Here is a 16,856-nt window from a genome sequence, read left to right on the forward strand (position 1 = left end):
GTAAAGTCCCTACCATTTGTCTTTTATGTTGAGCTCCTTTCTAGTGTTATGGTCCTTCATGAAAAGCTTTCCTTAGTTCTTTTGACCCTTTAATTCTTCATCTGTTAAACCTCTCTTCTTTTTCCTTTTTTTGCTCCTCATGTTGATCCATCTTTGAGTTGAGGGCCCAACAGTTTCGTGGCCAGTTTCCCCCCATGGATGACCTTCTTCGTGCATGGCTTCATCTGTCTCTTTCGTTAGCAGGCAAAAGGCGTCCTGTAGAATACAACTCCTCAACCGTCACCTGTCGGCCACCTTCTTCATCTCTCCCCTTCACTGCTAATTCTCAATATCAAGTAGCTTCTACTTTCAATCATGTATATATAGATACAGCAAATATATGTCATAGTAAACCATATATATATATATATATATATATATACAGATCAAGCCTTGTACTAATGCCATTTATCTTCCATGACCTGTGTGTGCCTAAGGAAGCTGTGGCTGTAAATACCTTGGAACATCCACAATGGATCCAAACAAATCTTGATGACACAATATTCCATCTCTCTCTCTCTCTCTGGAGGAATGGTTCTCCGTGTTCCATTATTTAAGGCTGCTTAGATCTCCTGAAATGAACACGGTGGACTGGCTGCAACTCGAGTAGGGTTAGGACCAAACCTTAATCCAACCTCGATCCTAAAAGGAATGATCATGATCGGACAGTTTTACTGTGAGGAAAGGAAAGGAAAGGACGGTCATGATCGTTGAAATGGGTCATGAGGTTTCTGGAGATCATTTAGTATTTTTCTTGGCAGATAGCAGCAGTACTGCGTTTGTGCATGTCTTTATTACAGAAAAGAGGATTCTTTCAGGATGGCCCGATGGCTGTCATACTGCGTTCCTTATTACTGTTTGTGCATGCACCTGAGCGTTTGTGCATGTACCCGTCTTTCTTACAGAGTGGGCACACCACCTGAGCAGCATCACTGTTTGTGCATGCACCTGTCTTTATTACAGAAAAGAGGATTCTTTCAGGATGGCCCGATGGCTGCTGAACACCTCATACTGCGTTCCTTCTGCTGTGTTGTCCCTTCTGCAACGCTTTTGTAGGGTCACTTCTCTCCTCCATTATCATCCCCCACCTTGAGCTTGATTTCTGCAGCAAATTAAGGAAGCTTGGAAGAAAGCAGGACACGGAGATCTCATCCTATTACTGCATTCAAAGTGTTGTTGATTCTAGCTGTAACAGCAAAAGCACTGTGGTGTGACAAGAGTAGCTGCACTGTCTCTGTACTTATTATTGCCAATGAGAAAGCTCCAGTGCTTAGTGGAACCATCAAATCTATCAATCATTAGAGACAGATTCATGGTGATGGATCCCAATTTCCATTATGAGACATAATTACTGTCAGGTCCTAAATCTTAGTGGTCTTCATGTTATTGCGATCATGATCAAATTCATCGCCAGATAGGTGAACACTAAGCTTGCAAATCTAACATCTCATGCTGTCCCATATTGCATTCTCTTGCATGTCATCCTTACGATTATTTTGATGACTCCAACTTTCTTAAACTTATCTGAATTGCTTGCATTCTCTCTGGCAGTAAAGTTGTCTGAAGCTTCTTTCAAGCCTGACGACCAGTCTTCGGTTCAATTCAAGAATCTGAATATAGACTATAATTTTGAGCAAGAAACTGCATTTATCAATATTAAATGAAAAAAGAAACATGAACATGAACATGTCACTGCTGGTTGTGCTCGCCGTCACCGGGGTTTTGGGTCTCGACACTACGAGGTCAGGTCGCCGTGCTCCCTGCCTTCTCCCCGTCATTACCGGCCTCATCAACTTTGTCCGTGAAGGAAGCGGCGCGGCTGGACATGGGGGTGGCAAGGAAGGTGGGCTTACGGTCGCCGGCCATGATGACGACGATGCTATCCTCGAAGAGCAGCGGGGGCTTGGCCTCGTCGCCGCCATCGCTCGGGGCTTCCCCGTCACCGTCTGCTTCGCCGCCGGACTCGAGGTAGCCGGAGAGATGCCGGAAGGAGCAGAAGAGGACGAGGAGGGCGAACGCGATGAGACCCAGCATCGCCGCTAGCCCGCCGAACAGGTACGGAACTGGAGAGCGCCATGCCGAGGAGGCCGGGTACGGCGGTGTCGCCTCGGTGCCGGTGCCGCCTTTCGCGTCCCACCCTCCCCCAGGCCTCATTACGTATGTGTCCTCTGAATTGGGTGTGATATGGGGATCAGAAGGGAAGGAATGGAGAGTCCTTATAATACTTCATGTAATTAGTGGTTTAATTGTATCAAACTAATCGGATGCTTATATGTTATTTTGTTTATATATATATATATGATTCATGGAATGGAATGTAGTGAAGGGAACGGTGGTGGGCTGTCTTTTTGCCTCGTTATTGGTAGTTTGGTGTGAATTGATTTGAAGGGAATGCTGCAGGAAACACACCATCATCTCTTCCAGGTTCATCTTTCACAAGGCATGATGTATCCTTTTACCTTTTCTTTCTTCGATGCTCGTTTGGTGATAAGCTATATTTACTGTATCTGATGTAAGAGGATGAGCTATATTAGAGTGAGTACACTTACCAATTTAATCCATCAACCTGAAATGAGAATGTTGGCATAGCAACAAAGCGAATAAATAAAAATGGAAGATATATGGAATTATATATTTATTTCCAACCTGCTTTTTGGACCATCAGTACATTATCTACTTTGCATTAAATATAAAGCCATGAATATACATGCATTTCCTATGTGTTATGTGGAGAAGTAATTGATTTGGGATAAGAATACATGTATTGGAGAGGTAATGGATGATGATGAGAAGCGGTAAGCTCACCTCGTAGCAGACGCAAACACATCTGCATGGTTCCCCACCCCTGCCTCTTTCATTGAGCAGCGTCGTTCCCCACCCCGAAGGACACGAACAATAGAGACGCTTCCGGACGTGGATCCCATTACGATGAAACACCGGAAGGGAAATGCGACGTGACGCGAATGGTAACGCGAATTACGGCCCCACCTGAGTAGGTGGGACGCATCACATCTCCATCAACCGTAGCTGCATCACATGTATGAGTCATCACTATTGTGTACAAAAACCGACATGTCGCCAATTAGGTCCCCGCTTGTGTTTTTCTGACATATAAATAGATAATTTCGTTAGAAAATACTCATATTTTAAATCATTTTCAACTGATATCCTCATTTTATTTTAATTAAAAAATATCCAATCTATCCCTCAAAAAATTATTCACCTGTTTCAGTTTTTTTATCTGTTATAATATTTTTAACCTTATTTTGATCGTCATAATAAAAATAAAAATTTATTTAAAAATATTATAACTGATCTAAATAAACTTCAAATATCAATTAGACTGATTACAAATCTAAAAATATAATATTATAATGATCTATAATCAATTACAATAAAAAAGCACAATATGATGTCATTTATAATAATTTTATAATAATATTTATAAGTATTTTAATTATATTAAAAGAAAGATTCGTTGTTAAGAATATAAATAACTGACGCTGCACTTTAAGGCAGCTTATGTAAAATCTCTTCACGAGGAAGAATACATTCTCAAAGAGCAGAGAAGATAAAGACTTTTGTGGCCAAAGTGATTTATAGGCAGAGAGATTCCATAGCATGTCAAAGCCTATTGAAACGAGTGATTCAAAGCACAGGTGTTTTTGTTCTTCCCAGTATCATGAACTTGGAATGATAACCTTCCCACAGCAAAGGAGACAATACCATGCAAAACTAAAGCAAGCTGATTAAAAGGAGACAGGTATAGACCTTCCCACAGCAAAGGAGACATTAACATGCAAAACTAAAGTGAGTTGATTAAAAGAAGCCATTAACATGCAAAACTAAAGCAAGTTGATTGAAAGGAGACAGGTATAAACCTTCCCACAGCAAAGGAGCCATTAACATGCAAAACTAAAGCGAGTTGATTAAAAGGACATTAACATGCAAAACTAAAGCAAGTTGATTAAAAGGAGCAGGTAAAGTTCTGGGTGTCAACTTCACATGTATGTACAATCCAGTGACACAAGAGAAACAGTGATTCTCCCAAAGCCTGCAAACTTCACATTCAACATATCTTTGACCTATTACAGTTGCATTAATTAGAATGCTTATAACATCCTAGAGAAACATTTACCATCTCACACATTCAGTTAAAAAAGCCATACAGAATTTGCCAATACAAAAGTTGAAGCTACATGGTCTCTGAAGTCTAACCTAGGGATGCTGGCACCAGCCAAATAACCCAACAATGGCATATAATCATTTACCCCTGGAAAGTAAAATGGAACACAAATTTAGGAAGATCACTGTAGTAATGACTCGAAAACATGGACAAGATATGATTTATTTACACTTACGTATTCATCATCAAGGTTATGTTGTCTCCCTTCAACAGAATCCTCCCTACACCAAAAAGAGTAGACTTAAAGGATCAATTAAAAGAAACAAAAAAAAGAAAGCAATAATCAGTAAGTTACATGACTAACCCAGTGGCTTTCTTGTTTTCTTCTTAACATTAACTTCTTCAGCTTCTTCCAGGACCAAATTCATGTATTCATCAAAGCCCTGCACAACAATCATGAACCGAGTGTTCAGAACTTCAGAAATTAAAACAAATGTGTGGCATTGCTTTTGTTATCGACATATATTTTTGTCCACCATCAGACAGGAGCCTTTTAAGACAACAGGTGAATATTTTGACTAGGAACACAATATTTATATTTACTATGTCTTGAATAGTTTATTCACTACCAAAACAGATTAACACAGCATGTGAAACAAAAGATGCATATCTGCATCATTGTCATCAACAGCCCAATCGGTCAAAACAACAGCCAGCACTCACAGTAACAAGCACAATGTATCCTTCAATAATGGAGAATGAAGAGCACCAATGGCATATGCAGAAAATAGCTAAGGTGATGAGATGGGTCTGGATCAAAAGTGTCTCCTGCCTGAAGTACTTATCAATGGCGACAGCATCACTCCGGTCCACGACTCCCATGAATCACATGGCATAAACTATGAAATATCAGGAGGAAAAACAAGGAGAGTAGCGCTATACATTCACAAACGTCTTTCCACATACAAATCTGACTCATGAAGCCTATAGGCGACAGACACTCAAAAGTCATTTGTTATTATTATTATTTTATGATTGATGTGATTTGGGAAACCTCGTCCTCGAAGGCCCCAAGGCTTTCCTTCCTTTGTTATATGTCCTACATATGTATGTTCATTGTTTAAGATGATTGAGGTAGCAGATGGAATGGAGGCTCCAAGTCGCCGAGTGCGTCGGGGAGAGGGGAGAAGTCGCCCATCTACTACTTTCACGTGATCTAATTCAAACTTGTCGTAGAACTCAGTGGCGACAGGAATGGCAGATGCGGTACTCGACATGCATCACTAATGTCAGTGGGGCCTCCCTTTTATGAGGACAACTGTTTCTTTGTCCACACATGGCCAGGTGAAAGCAGCACGAAAGGATCACTGGTTTTTGCCTGGTTTGATTAGCTTACAAGACTTGCAACCACGGGAACGAGCTTAAGCCTCCAGAACGATGGACATGGTGAAGACGACACCACCTCATCTTAAGTTGTCACATACCGAAGTTATTGTCAACGATCTTTGTTATTGTCATTGTTGTCAAAAGATCCCGAAACCAGACTCTGATACCAGTTTGTTAGAACTGGCACCAAGAAATTTACCAAAGGGTAATTTGACAACCCAATAAAGACAATAAGGTCGAAAAATAAAAGAGACGAGAACACCGGATTTACGTGGTTCGGTCAATTGACCTACATCAACGGACGAAGGTAGAGCAAATCACTACTATAAAAGAGATAATTATAAATGCGTTAGGAATATGTTCCTAGACAATAAAACACTTGAAAATACTAAACAAAAAAAACTCAAACTATAAACCCAAACTATTTAATTAGACTTGATGAGGATAATAATGACGATAAGACTCGGGTTGACGTCAGCTGCCCCATATGACGCCTTACGCGTCGATCGACCCGATAGCACCTGGTCGAACGGACCGGAACGCCGGGCTGAGGCGCATTGACGTCCTGCTCAGGCTCAATCCTTCATGCCATGCCAACACCGCTGTTAGACGTGGGCGGGAGTACGATCCTGCTCCCTGCAAAACAGGCACATCGAACACAGTAAGTCACCCTATAAAAAGCCCGCTCCTGAGAGGAGGCAGGGGGACAAAAAAAAAACACACAAAAGAGACATATTCACTCCATCTAACTAGATCGTCGGAGGGGTCGGGCCGAGCTTCGACCCGACCTATGTGCAGGTACGAAGATGGAGCTACTTCCCCCCCGAGGCTGAGGAGAGGCATCCTTCCCTACGGGACGTCCCGACAAGCCCCGACATGGCCCGATCCGCACGGCCGCCTACATCAGCGACCCGAGAGACCTTGAGCAAGACCCCCGCCATTCGGACTCGAAACAAGCCGCATGGCCCCGAGGCCACGACATAAAGTTGTTTACACCAACAGATTGGCGCTAGAAGGAGGGCCCGAATGTCGAGGGATCCTCAGACTGACCCCAACGAACCCTCAGCCGAGGGATCGTTCTTAACAGGGGCACCGACCGAGCGCCCCTCGCGTGATGGGCAATGGGCAGACGACCTCGTCATGGCCTCGGAATGCTATTGGCATCTGTTCAACGACCCGGGTCTGCTTCCACCAGAAGGCGCTCCCAGCGTCCCTTCGCCCATATCGATCGAGGCCTTTCAGGACCTTGCCCATCAGGTCCGAACCTTGTGCAAGAGTCTGAGGAAAAATTTTCTTTCATTAAGGAAAAACTAGGATTACAAGACTCGACCCTGACTTACAGACCGGCCAACCCCCTAAGAAAAATTACAAAAAGTCTATAGGACCATTTTATTCCTTCAGGACCTCCGGTCGTCGAAAGGAACGTCGTCGGGCATATCCACCTCTAGATCCTTGGGATAGGAGGTAAAATGATCCTCCTCTACCTCGGAGCTAGGGTGGCGCGCACGAAAGCGGCCCAGGGCAATCCGGTATCCATATTCGTAGGAAACCCGCCCCATCCAAGTCAGCCCGTGTCCGAATGATGTGCAGGTACGAAGACGGAGCTACTTCCCCCCCCCGAGGCCGAGGAGAGGCATCCTTCCCTACGGGACGTCCCGACAAGCCCCGACGTGGCCCGATCTGCACGGTCGCCCACATCAACGACCCAAGAGACCTTGAGCAAGACCCCCATCATTCGGACCCAAAACAAGTCGCACGGCCCCGAGGCCACGGGATGAAATTGTTTACACCAACAAGACTTAAACCGAAAGTAAACACTTAAAATTTTCTTATAGTGTATCTGACTTCAAAGTCCAGACCCTTATTTATAGTTTAAACAGGAGATATCAAACTTGATTTTCCTGATATGGGACTATGTGAGACTTGCCAAACATAGGTCTCTACACTACGCGGTCAGGTCGCCGTGCTCCCTGCCTTCTCCCCGTCATTACCGGCCTCATCAACTTTGTCCTTGAAGGAAGCGGCGCGGCTGGACATGGGGGTGGCAAGGAAGGTGGGCTTACGGTCGCCGGCCATGATGACGACGATGCTATCCTCGAAGAGCAGCGGGGGCTTGGCCTCGTCGCCGCCATCGCTCGGGGCTTCCCCATCACCGTCTGCTTCGCCGCCGGAGAGATGCCGGAAGGAGCAGAAGAGGACGAGGAGGGCGAACGCGATGAGACCCAGCATCGCCGCTAGCCCGCCGAACAGGTACGGAACTGGAGAGCGCCATGCCGAGGAGGCCGGGTACGGCGGTGTCGCCTCGGTGCCGCCGCCGCCTTTCGCGTCCCACCCTGCCCCAGGCCTCATTTTGTATGTGTCCTCTGAATTGGTTGTGATATGGGGATGAGAAAAGATGGAACGGAGAGTCCTTATAATCAGATGCTTATATATATATATAGGCAGAGAGATTCCATAGCATGTCAAAGCCTATTGAAACGAGTGATTCAAAGCACAGGTGTTTTTGTTCTTCCAAGTAACATGAACTTGGAATGATAACCTTCCCACAGCAAAGGAGACAATAACATGCAAAACTAAAGCAAGCTGATTAAAAGGAGACAGGTATAGACCTTCCCACAGCAAAGGAGACATTAACATGCAAAACTAAAGTGAGTTGATTAAAAGAAGCCATTAACATGCAAAACTAAAGCAAGTTGATTGAAAGGAGACAGGTATAAACCTTCCCACAGCAAAGGAGCCATTAACATGCAAAACTAAAGCGAGTTGATTAAAGGGACATTAACATGCAAAACTAAAGCGAGTTGATTAAAGGGACATTAACATGCAAAACTAAAGCGAGTTGATTAAAAGGAGACAGGCAAAGTTCTGGGTGTCAACTTCACATGTATGTACAATCCAGTGACACAAGAGAAACAGTGATTCTCCCAAAGCCTGCAAACTTCACATTCAACATATCTTTGACCTATTACAGTTGCATTAATTAGAATGCTTATAACATCCTAGAGAAACATTTACCATCTCACACATTCAGTTAAAAAAGCCATACAGAATTTGCCAATACAAAAGTTGAAGCTACACGGTCTCTGAAGTCTAACCAAGGGATGCTGGCACCAGCCAAATAACCCAACAATGGCATATAATCATTTACCCCTGGAAAGTAAAATGGAACACAAATTTAGGAAGATCACTGTCGTAATGACTCGAAAACATGGACAAGATATGATTTATTTATACTTACGTATTCATCATCAAGGTTATGTTGTCTCCCTTCAACAGAATCCTCCCTACACCAAGAAGAGTAGACTTAAAGGATCAATTAAAAGAAACAAAAAAAAGAAAGCAATAATCAGTAAGTTACATGACTAACCCAGTGGCTTTCTTGTTTTCTTCTTAACATTAACTTCTTCAGCTTCTTCCAGGACCAAATTCATGTATTCATCAAAGCCCTGCACAACAATCATGAACCGAGTGTTCAGAACTTCAGAAATTAAAACAAATGTGTGGCATTGCTTTTGTTATCGACATATATTTTTGTCCACCATCAGACAGGAGCCTTTTAAGACAACAGGTGAATATTTTGACTAGGAACACAATATTTATATTTACTATGTCTTGAATAGTTTATTCACTACCAAAACAGATTAACACAGCATGCGAAACAAAAGATGCATATCTGCATCATTGTCATCAACAGCCCAATCGGTCAAAACAACAGCCAGCACTCACAGTAACAAGCACAACGTATCCTTCAATAATGGAGAATGAAGAGCACCAATGGCATATGCAGAAAATAGCTAAGGTGAAAATGACATGCAGTCTCGAACACACCATTAAACATTTGCTCATGACTCTTCAGTGATCACCGCTGACAGGTGAACAGTGAGCTAAGAATGTCATAAGATCACTAGGACAACATAAGAAAGTAAAATCCAAACTCTTTGGGGATGACTACATTAAACTTTCTAGCCATTGAGCTTGGTTAAGAGCAGCAACACTAGTTGAGTAAGAGTATAATCACAAATATGAACAGAAGAGTTGGCAATGTCTATTGGAAACATTAATTAATGATAACTGAGGGAACTGTAATATCAAAGAATACGAACAGAAAAGACTGGAAGCTATATAGATAAATTAATGAAAAAAGTGACTTAAGGTTTTTGAGGCACCAATGTTTAGCATTTGTTCTAAATTCCAACAAACCAAACATTAATCTCTAATGCATGCAATCTACAAAATTACCCAAGAGAACTAGTAGATAGTCTCATCCGCAGCATCTAAAAGAAACAACAAGAACTAAACTGAATTATAGTCTGTTGCTTACAAGATTACTACCGAAGGATACTAAAAGAGCTAATCTAGTCATGATGATTATCCAAGATTGACCTGCCACTGTATTGAATAAACATAAAATCTCTTTTAATGATAGACCTGCAACTCATGCAATTATATGTGATGAGTCTGATGACAATCTACCACACCATAACATGGGTATGTCTATGCCTTTCACATGCTGGAGACACATAATTATAGGTCCATATGGATTTTAAACAATAAATTACAACAAAATAAACAAGAATGGCTATAACCAAATGGCTTAAGATTTTAAGACATCGTAATATCCAAATACAGTATTTATCCCTTGCTCATGTGGTGTTCAAGACAACCTCCAATAGCAGATAAGCTAATGGCCCGTGAAGCTTGTTTTCCTTACTAATTAGCTAAGAGCCTTACATGAAGCTGATATAAAGTACCTCAACTTATATTATACACCACATGCTCAGTAAAAGAGAACTCTTTTTCTCAAATTCCGACGGATTAATGTGGTAAATTTAAATCAGAAGCATGAACAGATTCAAATGCCTTTCCTATAGATTTCCCAGTTCAGGATAATAATAAAACTTTAACCCTGATCATCTAAAAATCAGAAAAGTAAAACAAAGCACTTACTATGATACGCCCCTCGATCCTCAAATCCTTCTGCTCAAAGAGCCATATCTGGATGCGAGCTTTCTAAACCAACAGCCAAATATCAACCAGATCAGCAATCTAAACGTTAGAATATCGCAAGAAAACGAAACAAATGAAACAACAATATATAGATTATTCATCGGAACTTACGCTTTGGAGGAACCTGAATATGAGATTCTGCAGCAATATGATCGGCACCCGTCCGAGACACAAAGCAAAGAATCGATAACATAAGTAGAGATGGAAATGAGATCAAGGGATGAAGAAGGAGGTAAGGAGACCGTACGATAGGCTGGGTCATAATCCGCTGGACTTTGGTGGACGCCATCGCTGCTTCTCCCTCGGAGTCGGACCTCTCTCTACCTTTCCCCTGTTCGCTTCCTCTCCCGACTCGACTGGTTTGAAACCCTAGGCTCCGTCGAGGACCGAAAGAAAGAGCGGCTTGTCGAGGGTTTACCAGGGCCGCGAGTGGATCTTTCTCCGCCGTTGGATTATGTGATCTCAACTGGGCCGGGATATAGACATAATCACAACCGTTGATCATGGAGATTCAGAACTCACTCGTCCCCGTCTTCGTGAGTTGAGTCGGGGCGACGTTTCCAAACAAGCTTCTGGACACTCGTCTCGTAAGTCGTACGACAAATGACGCTGGGTGCATGTGGATTGTGGTCCAGATCCGACCCGTGTATGGTCCAAACAATGAACCCGATTCGTTTATTCGGCAACGGTAACGGATCCACTACTTAACGCCACCACTTCACGGGTCGTCGTTTTTGTTCGCCGCGCAACTCCAGGAAGCGATTAGAGAAAACGAATCCCCCGAGCCAGAGGACGAGGAGAAAGAGAAATCCCTAAACGAGCAGATCCAGGGTTAGGGTTTTACCACACCCCAACAATGGCGGGCGCCGGCATGCACCCCTACCACCAGCAGTGGGTGCCTCCACCCGCTCCAGCTGTCGCGCCTCCCGTCCCCGTCGATACCCCCAACCGCCCTCCCGCGGACGAGGTACGCCCTCTTCCCCGGCTGCCCTCGTCCTTCTTCCCTTTGATCCGGTGGGGATCGCTGGCATATTGATGGTTCCCCCTTCCATCTCGAAGATTCGGACGGTCTTCATCACGGGCCTCCCCGGGGACGTGAAGGAGAGGGAGCTCCACAACCTGCTGAGGTGGTTGCCGGGCTTCGAGGCGTCACAGATCAACTTCAAGGTGGAGCAGCCCATGGGGTTCGCCCTCTTCTCCACGGCGCAGCATGCCATGGCCGCCAAAGACGCGCTTCAGGTGATCTCCGCAGCTCTCGTGGCCGGGTTATTTTGTTTCTTGATCTAGTCTCCGGCCTTGTTTGATGTCTGAGTTTATCTGGTCAGGACTTGGAGTTTGACGTTGAGACGAAGTCCGCCCTCCACACAGAGATGGCAAAGAAGAACCTTTTTGTCAAAAGAGGTGTGTTTTGCTCGCATACAGCGGCTTCGTTTCAATTATTAGAACATAATTAAATCGCAATCCTTTTATTTTTACCATTTACATAAATTAATTTAGAAAACTTAACGCATTTTTGAAGTGAAAGAGCCCTAGTAAACTATTTTACGTACATTTACAAACTTAGTATACGCTCTTGACTTTGCCCCAAGATCTATCCCAAAACGTCTCTCTGCATGAACCAAATACCATTTTTTACTTGCTTTCATATGCCATCTTAGGACTTTTTAGACATCATCTTGACATTCTTGATGCTTTTGATGAAACATACATGTTCATAATTTGTCTGGTTATGATGCTTGTTTTTACAACCTTGGTCCCTTATTTTTGTACAATTTAAGTGCATCTTGTATAATATAATTTCAGCTGGTGATTCTTTTAATTAGCACATGATTGTGCTGGAATTTACCGTTGCATTAGCTTATTTTGTAACTTAATTTGTTCTGTAAATTTATGATGTGAAAACACTATGGCTTTCTGCCTTTCTGCGCTTCTGCTTTTATTTAGGTTGTCTTTGATTTTTCATTGTGTAGGTGTGGCATCTGAGTCGAGTTCAATCGATCAAAGTAAACGTCTACGGACTGGTGGAGATTATACTCATGCAGGCTATGCAGCTCCACCATTTCATCCACAACCAACTCCTGTTTGGGGAAATCCAGGGTAATATAATGGAGCATAATTAATTTTATTTGGACCTTTCTACATTTGTGTTTCTAAATAATCTCTGTCCTTAAATTCAAGTGGCTATATTGCCCCACATCCACCTCCACCATATGACCCATATGGAGGTTATCAAGTACCTCAGGTAGCCATGACCACCCCTCCTCTCCTGCCAGCATCCAGTCGTTATGCCCCCGTTCAGGTAATATATATTGTTGTTCACCCAGAGTTCATCACTTTGTCAGAATGGATTTTTCAGTTAATTTAATTTGTTCATGGCTTTTGTCTTCATGATCATAATTGTATGGCTGTGTAATGCAACCCTAATGAGCATTTCCTGTTCGTTATCCCGGTTGTTATTTTCAGTTTTGTGTTCCACGATGAATTCAATTGGTGTTATTGCTCTTAAATCTTGATAATGATTTTCAATTCTAAATTTGGTCTTTTTGTTGTGACATCAGTGATGATAAGATACCAAGTATTAAATAATGTACTAATTGTTTTTCATAATTATCAAGCTGGTTTCTTTGCAACATAAGGATAGAATCAGGGTTTGTGAAAAAGTGGAGCCGGATTGAACTAACAATGTATTTCATGCACATGCATTTGGGAACAAAGATTTTTTTACCATTTAGAAGGATGCCTATAATGAAAATTTTGGTAGGGTACTAGAAATCCTATCTTAGATCTAGAATAAGTGAATGTGTAGTCTGATTCATGAAGTTTAAACCCTAAAAATCTAAATTAAGTGGATCCATGTGGCAATTTGATTGATGTTGCATCTACTCTGGCAGAAAAAAAATCCCACTGGCAATTCAGTTATGTGCACTACAGGTAAACTGGTGAAATGTTATGTGGATATTTTTTAAACTAGGAATGTCATGTTCACAACAGGATCACATCATAGCATGATTTACCTGTCCGCTACAAGTTGGAGTCAAAGATGTTTCCTTAAAATATCAAAAGTTTTCTATCTGATGTTTTTTTGGACAAAATTTAAGATGATGAAGCTTTTTCAACATTTAACTGAGTTGTATCTCAGAAGAGTAGTTGAATTAGGACAATACAGACACATTCTCATGGTTCCGATGAAGTTCTTGAGCATTTTCATGAACCTGAGGCCAAAGACAATCTTGATTTTCTCATCTTTTCTATTTAGGCTTTATGTTTGGAGAATAGTATGAGATATTAGAGACCAATTGAATAGAAGAATTATCAAATTAATTTACAAATATCTAAATAAGGTGATGGTTGAGGAATTTTTGCTTGAACTATTGGTTCTGTTATTATTCTATGCTGTCAAATCATTTCATTTGCATTGTGTGTTGTTGCCACTTGTTTTGAATTGGTTCAGTGATGAAAACAAGCCTTACGAAAACGACCAATCATGTAATGACAATATGCAAAATATTTTATCAAACAAAATCTGACAGACTTAATTGTCAACCTTAATGATTTATAGATTTGATTTTGTATTAACTCTTGAATTTAAGTTTGCACCATTTACTTGAATGCAGTCTATATGCCAAACATCATTGAATAACTGAGCCAAGAAAGATATGCAATGTTATTGTTAGTAGAAACAATCACCTGTGCAGTAGTTCCATTATTTTGCCTGAGATTAAATTCGCAGATTGAATTTGGGTGCTAAAAGAAGTTGGTTACTGGAGACTTACTTTATCTCTGGAAGCTGATATTCTGCTATATTTTTTATGATGTGTTCCTGTTACCGTTTTTTGGTTACCATAGTCTGGAAGCATATTTAGAGCATATGTGAAATTACCAGTGCAAGCTATCAGATACTCTTTACTTATTTCATGTCTTTCCTCTTTATTTTGCAGAATAATAAAGATAATCCTCCATGCAATACTCTCTTCATTGGAAATCTTGGTGAAAATGTAAATGAGGAAGAAGTCAGAGGCCTTTTCAGTGTGTATGAGTCCTAACCTTTATATACGTTTGCATCAATGTTAATAAAGGCTGTTGAGTCTCTATAAAGAATGATGTTTCGCAGATGCAGTAATATAGACACTTGTTAGATTTTATTGGCACTTGTATGTGAACTCTGGTCACCCTTTTTCGTTCCAATATGCAGTCAACCTGGTTTCAAGCAAATGAAAATCTTGCGGCAGGAGAGAAATACAGTTTGCTTCATTGAGTTTGAGGTAAGTGTGTAAACATGTTAAGACAATGACTGTAGCTTTAACTTGTTTCTTTGCTCTTTGCATCAACTTTGTCTAACTATTCTGTCTGTCTTCTCATTCAGGATCTGAATAGTGCTACGACTGTTCATCAGAATCTGCAGGGTGCGGTTCTTACTAGTTCTGGCCGCGGTGGCATGCGAATTCAATATCCTTTTTTCTTTACTACTTTTCATCAGTCGCTATTATCTAGTTGAGTACATGAATGGAGTTAGATTTTGTTGATCACATTTGAAATCTTGCTCTTTAATTTGTTGTTTGAGTTGTAGTGGTGAGCTTTTCCTTCTTGGTTTTTCTCTTTGTTGTCGTATGATAGTGCCAATAGTAGTTAGTATAATTGCTTATAGCAATGTCCATTTTGGTGTTATGTATGTTTTATAATTAGATACAACCTTCTTTGCCTGTTTCATTATCCCTTGATCTGCTTTTCTTGACTTTTCAAACATTTTCAAAGAACCCTTTTGGGCGACGGAAGGACTTCATCAATGGTGCTGCATCGGAACCTAACGGAGCTCCTACTTACCAGCAGTGACACAAAGGGATGTATTTTTGCTCTCTTTGCTCAATCATGAAGATTATGGAACAGGAATGGATTGCATCATGGAAATTACACAAAAGTTATCATCAGCATCCTTGTGTGAATGAACCTGGTGATCATGAGTGTCATTATCATCTTTCGCAATGCACGAGTTCTCAAAAGGCATCATGATCTGTTGGTAATTGTGCATTGGCATCATCAACATGGATAATTGTTCATTTATATGCTGTTTACATTGTTCAGTATGATCTGCTATTTTATTATGCATCGGCATCAGTGAATTCTAGTTTATCTGTGCAGTTGAAGCACTATATTTGTCTAATGGACAATATGGTCGAAACCGACCATTCTTGCATGGCTATACAACTTGATCTTCAAGCAACTTGCTATTGCAATCTCATTGCATTGAAGGAAAGCTGCGAGAACTCATGTCATGTCATGGCATATCATAGCTTGGGACCATGGGCCATTACATTATCATCAATCCACATTCAGCAATTCATCATTCATGCTTTTGCTTAGCAGCATGAAACTGATCAATATGTTTTTTACCTCCAGGCTTGCATAAAGCCATTATTCGCAGGGTTTGGTGGTCTGTGTTTGTTTGCAGAATATTTTGAGATGGAGCACACTTCAGTGCTATGGTGGTCTTTGGAGATGGAGCTGAAAATGTCAAAAGTTGGTAAGTTTCCTGTGAAGTGTGGATGTCTACATCCCTGATGTAGCTGTAGCTACCATTCTAAGGTGACTTGACACTATGTGGAGATATAGAAATTGATAGGTTTGAACACATTTCAACTTAGTTAATTGGGCATTTATTGGAGCAAATTCTCAAAGTAGTCAAGCTCCATTGTTGGATGGATTCCAAGCTGCTGGAGTAGAGATAATAAGGCCTTCTTGATTGACTGTTGTGTTTTATTTTTTTTTGTTTTATAGGATAAAGGCTAAGTCCATTTTAAACTCTGTGCCGGATTAGCCTATTTCCTCATAGCATAATATGGATAGGAATTTTCATTGGTGGGAAGCTGAATTTAGCTGGTTGCTTTATTATCATCATATGGCAATGCAATAATCAAAGTGTCTTTCTAACATAATAGGGGTGGGGGGGGGGGGGAGTAATTTGAAACTGGCCATGCTGCTATGCTATGCATTTGGTATGAAATAGACAGTCCGGATATGCATTAACAAGGGAAGGGATGGTAGGAAAAAGAGTGATGTGCAGGACTAATTTTATAGTGAGTGCAGGCAGTGTTTTCTTTGGACCTTTTGTCATGCTTGGTTCTTTACTTGCAGTATATTTTGGCAGACGAAGCACAGAATTGAGATCCACTAGCGGACAGCAGCATCGTTAAAAGATTGCAGTTACTCGTCCTGTCGTTCCCCATGTGATGCCCGATAGTCTTAGGTAAGGTTTTTAAAAAGATTTTAAGGTGTTAATTAATAAAAAGTTTTAATAAATTAT

General features: G+C 41.4%; 4 protein-coding genes and 1 long non-coding RNA gene across 5 annotated transcripts; 1 reads left to right on the top strand and 4 right to left on the bottom strand.

The window, feature by feature from the left end:
• Positions 1-1,666: 1,666 nt before the first annotated feature.
• On the bottom strand, positions 1,667-2,248 carry LOC103972294 (protein GLUTAMINE DUMPER 5). The gene has a single exon (XM_009386587.3). The coding sequence runs from the start codon at positions 2,191-2,193 to the stop codon at positions 1,783-1,785; it is 411 nt and encodes a 136-aa protein (XP_009384862.2). The 5' UTR covers positions 2,194-2,248; the 3' UTR covers positions 1,667-1,782.
• A 1,833-nt stretch (positions 2,249-4,081) lies between these two features.
• Positions 4,082-4,680, bottom strand: LOC135598050 (uncharacterized). The gene is made up of 3 exons (XR_010481482.1): positions 4,530-4,680; positions 4,401-4,446; positions 4,082-4,312 (listed from the first exon to the last, which is right to left on the bottom strand). It is a non-coding gene; the product is annotated as an uncharacterized LOC135598050 (long non-coding RNA).
• A 2,670-nt stretch (positions 4,681-7,350) lies between these two features.
• LOC135598056 (protein GLUTAMINE DUMPER 5-like) lies at positions 7,351-8,006 on the bottom strand. The gene has a single exon (XM_065091579.1). It carries the CDS (start codon positions 7,898-7,900, stop codon positions 7,505-7,507), a length of 396 nt encoding a protein of 131 aa, XP_064947651.1. The 5' UTR covers positions 7,901-8,006; the 3' UTR covers positions 7,351-7,504.
• Positions 8,007-8,470: 464 nt separating this feature from the next.
• Positions 8,471-10,960, bottom strand: LOC135598063 (uncharacterized). The gene is made up of 6 exons (XM_065091587.1): positions 10,806-10,960; positions 10,670-10,696; positions 10,499-10,561; positions 8,919-8,997; positions 8,790-8,835; positions 8,471-8,701 (listed from the first exon to the last, which is right to left on the bottom strand). The coding sequence occupies exons 1-6, from the start codon at positions 10,845-10,847 to the stop codon at positions 8,692-8,694; spliced, it is 267 nt and encodes an 88-aa protein (XP_064947659.1). The 5' UTR covers positions 10,848-10,960; the 3' UTR covers positions 8,471-8,691.
• A 326-nt stretch (positions 10,961-11,286) lies between these two features.
• Positions 11,287-15,657, top strand: LOC135598070 (uncharacterized). Its single transcript, XM_065091595.1, has 9 exons — positions 11,287-11,525; positions 11,618-11,797; positions 11,884-11,959; positions 12,529-12,655; positions 12,737-12,857; positions 14,497-14,588; positions 14,751-14,820; positions 14,922-15,004; positions 15,301-15,657. The coding sequence occupies exons 1-9, from the start codon at positions 11,415-11,417 to the stop codon at positions 15,386-15,388; spliced, it is 948 nt and encodes a 315-aa protein (XP_064947667.1). The 5' UTR covers positions 11,287-11,414; the 3' UTR covers positions 15,389-15,657.
• Positions 15,658-16,856: the final 1,199 nt, after the last annotated feature.

Source organism: Musa acuminata, chromosome BXJ1-2, assembly GCF_036884655.1.
Source record: "Musa acuminata AAA Group cultivar baxijiao chromosome BXJ1-2, Cavendish_Baxijiao_AAA, whole genome shotgun sequence".
Taxonomy (NCBI): Eukaryota; Viridiplantae; Streptophyta; class Magnoliopsida; order Zingiberales; family Musaceae; genus Musa; species Musa acuminata.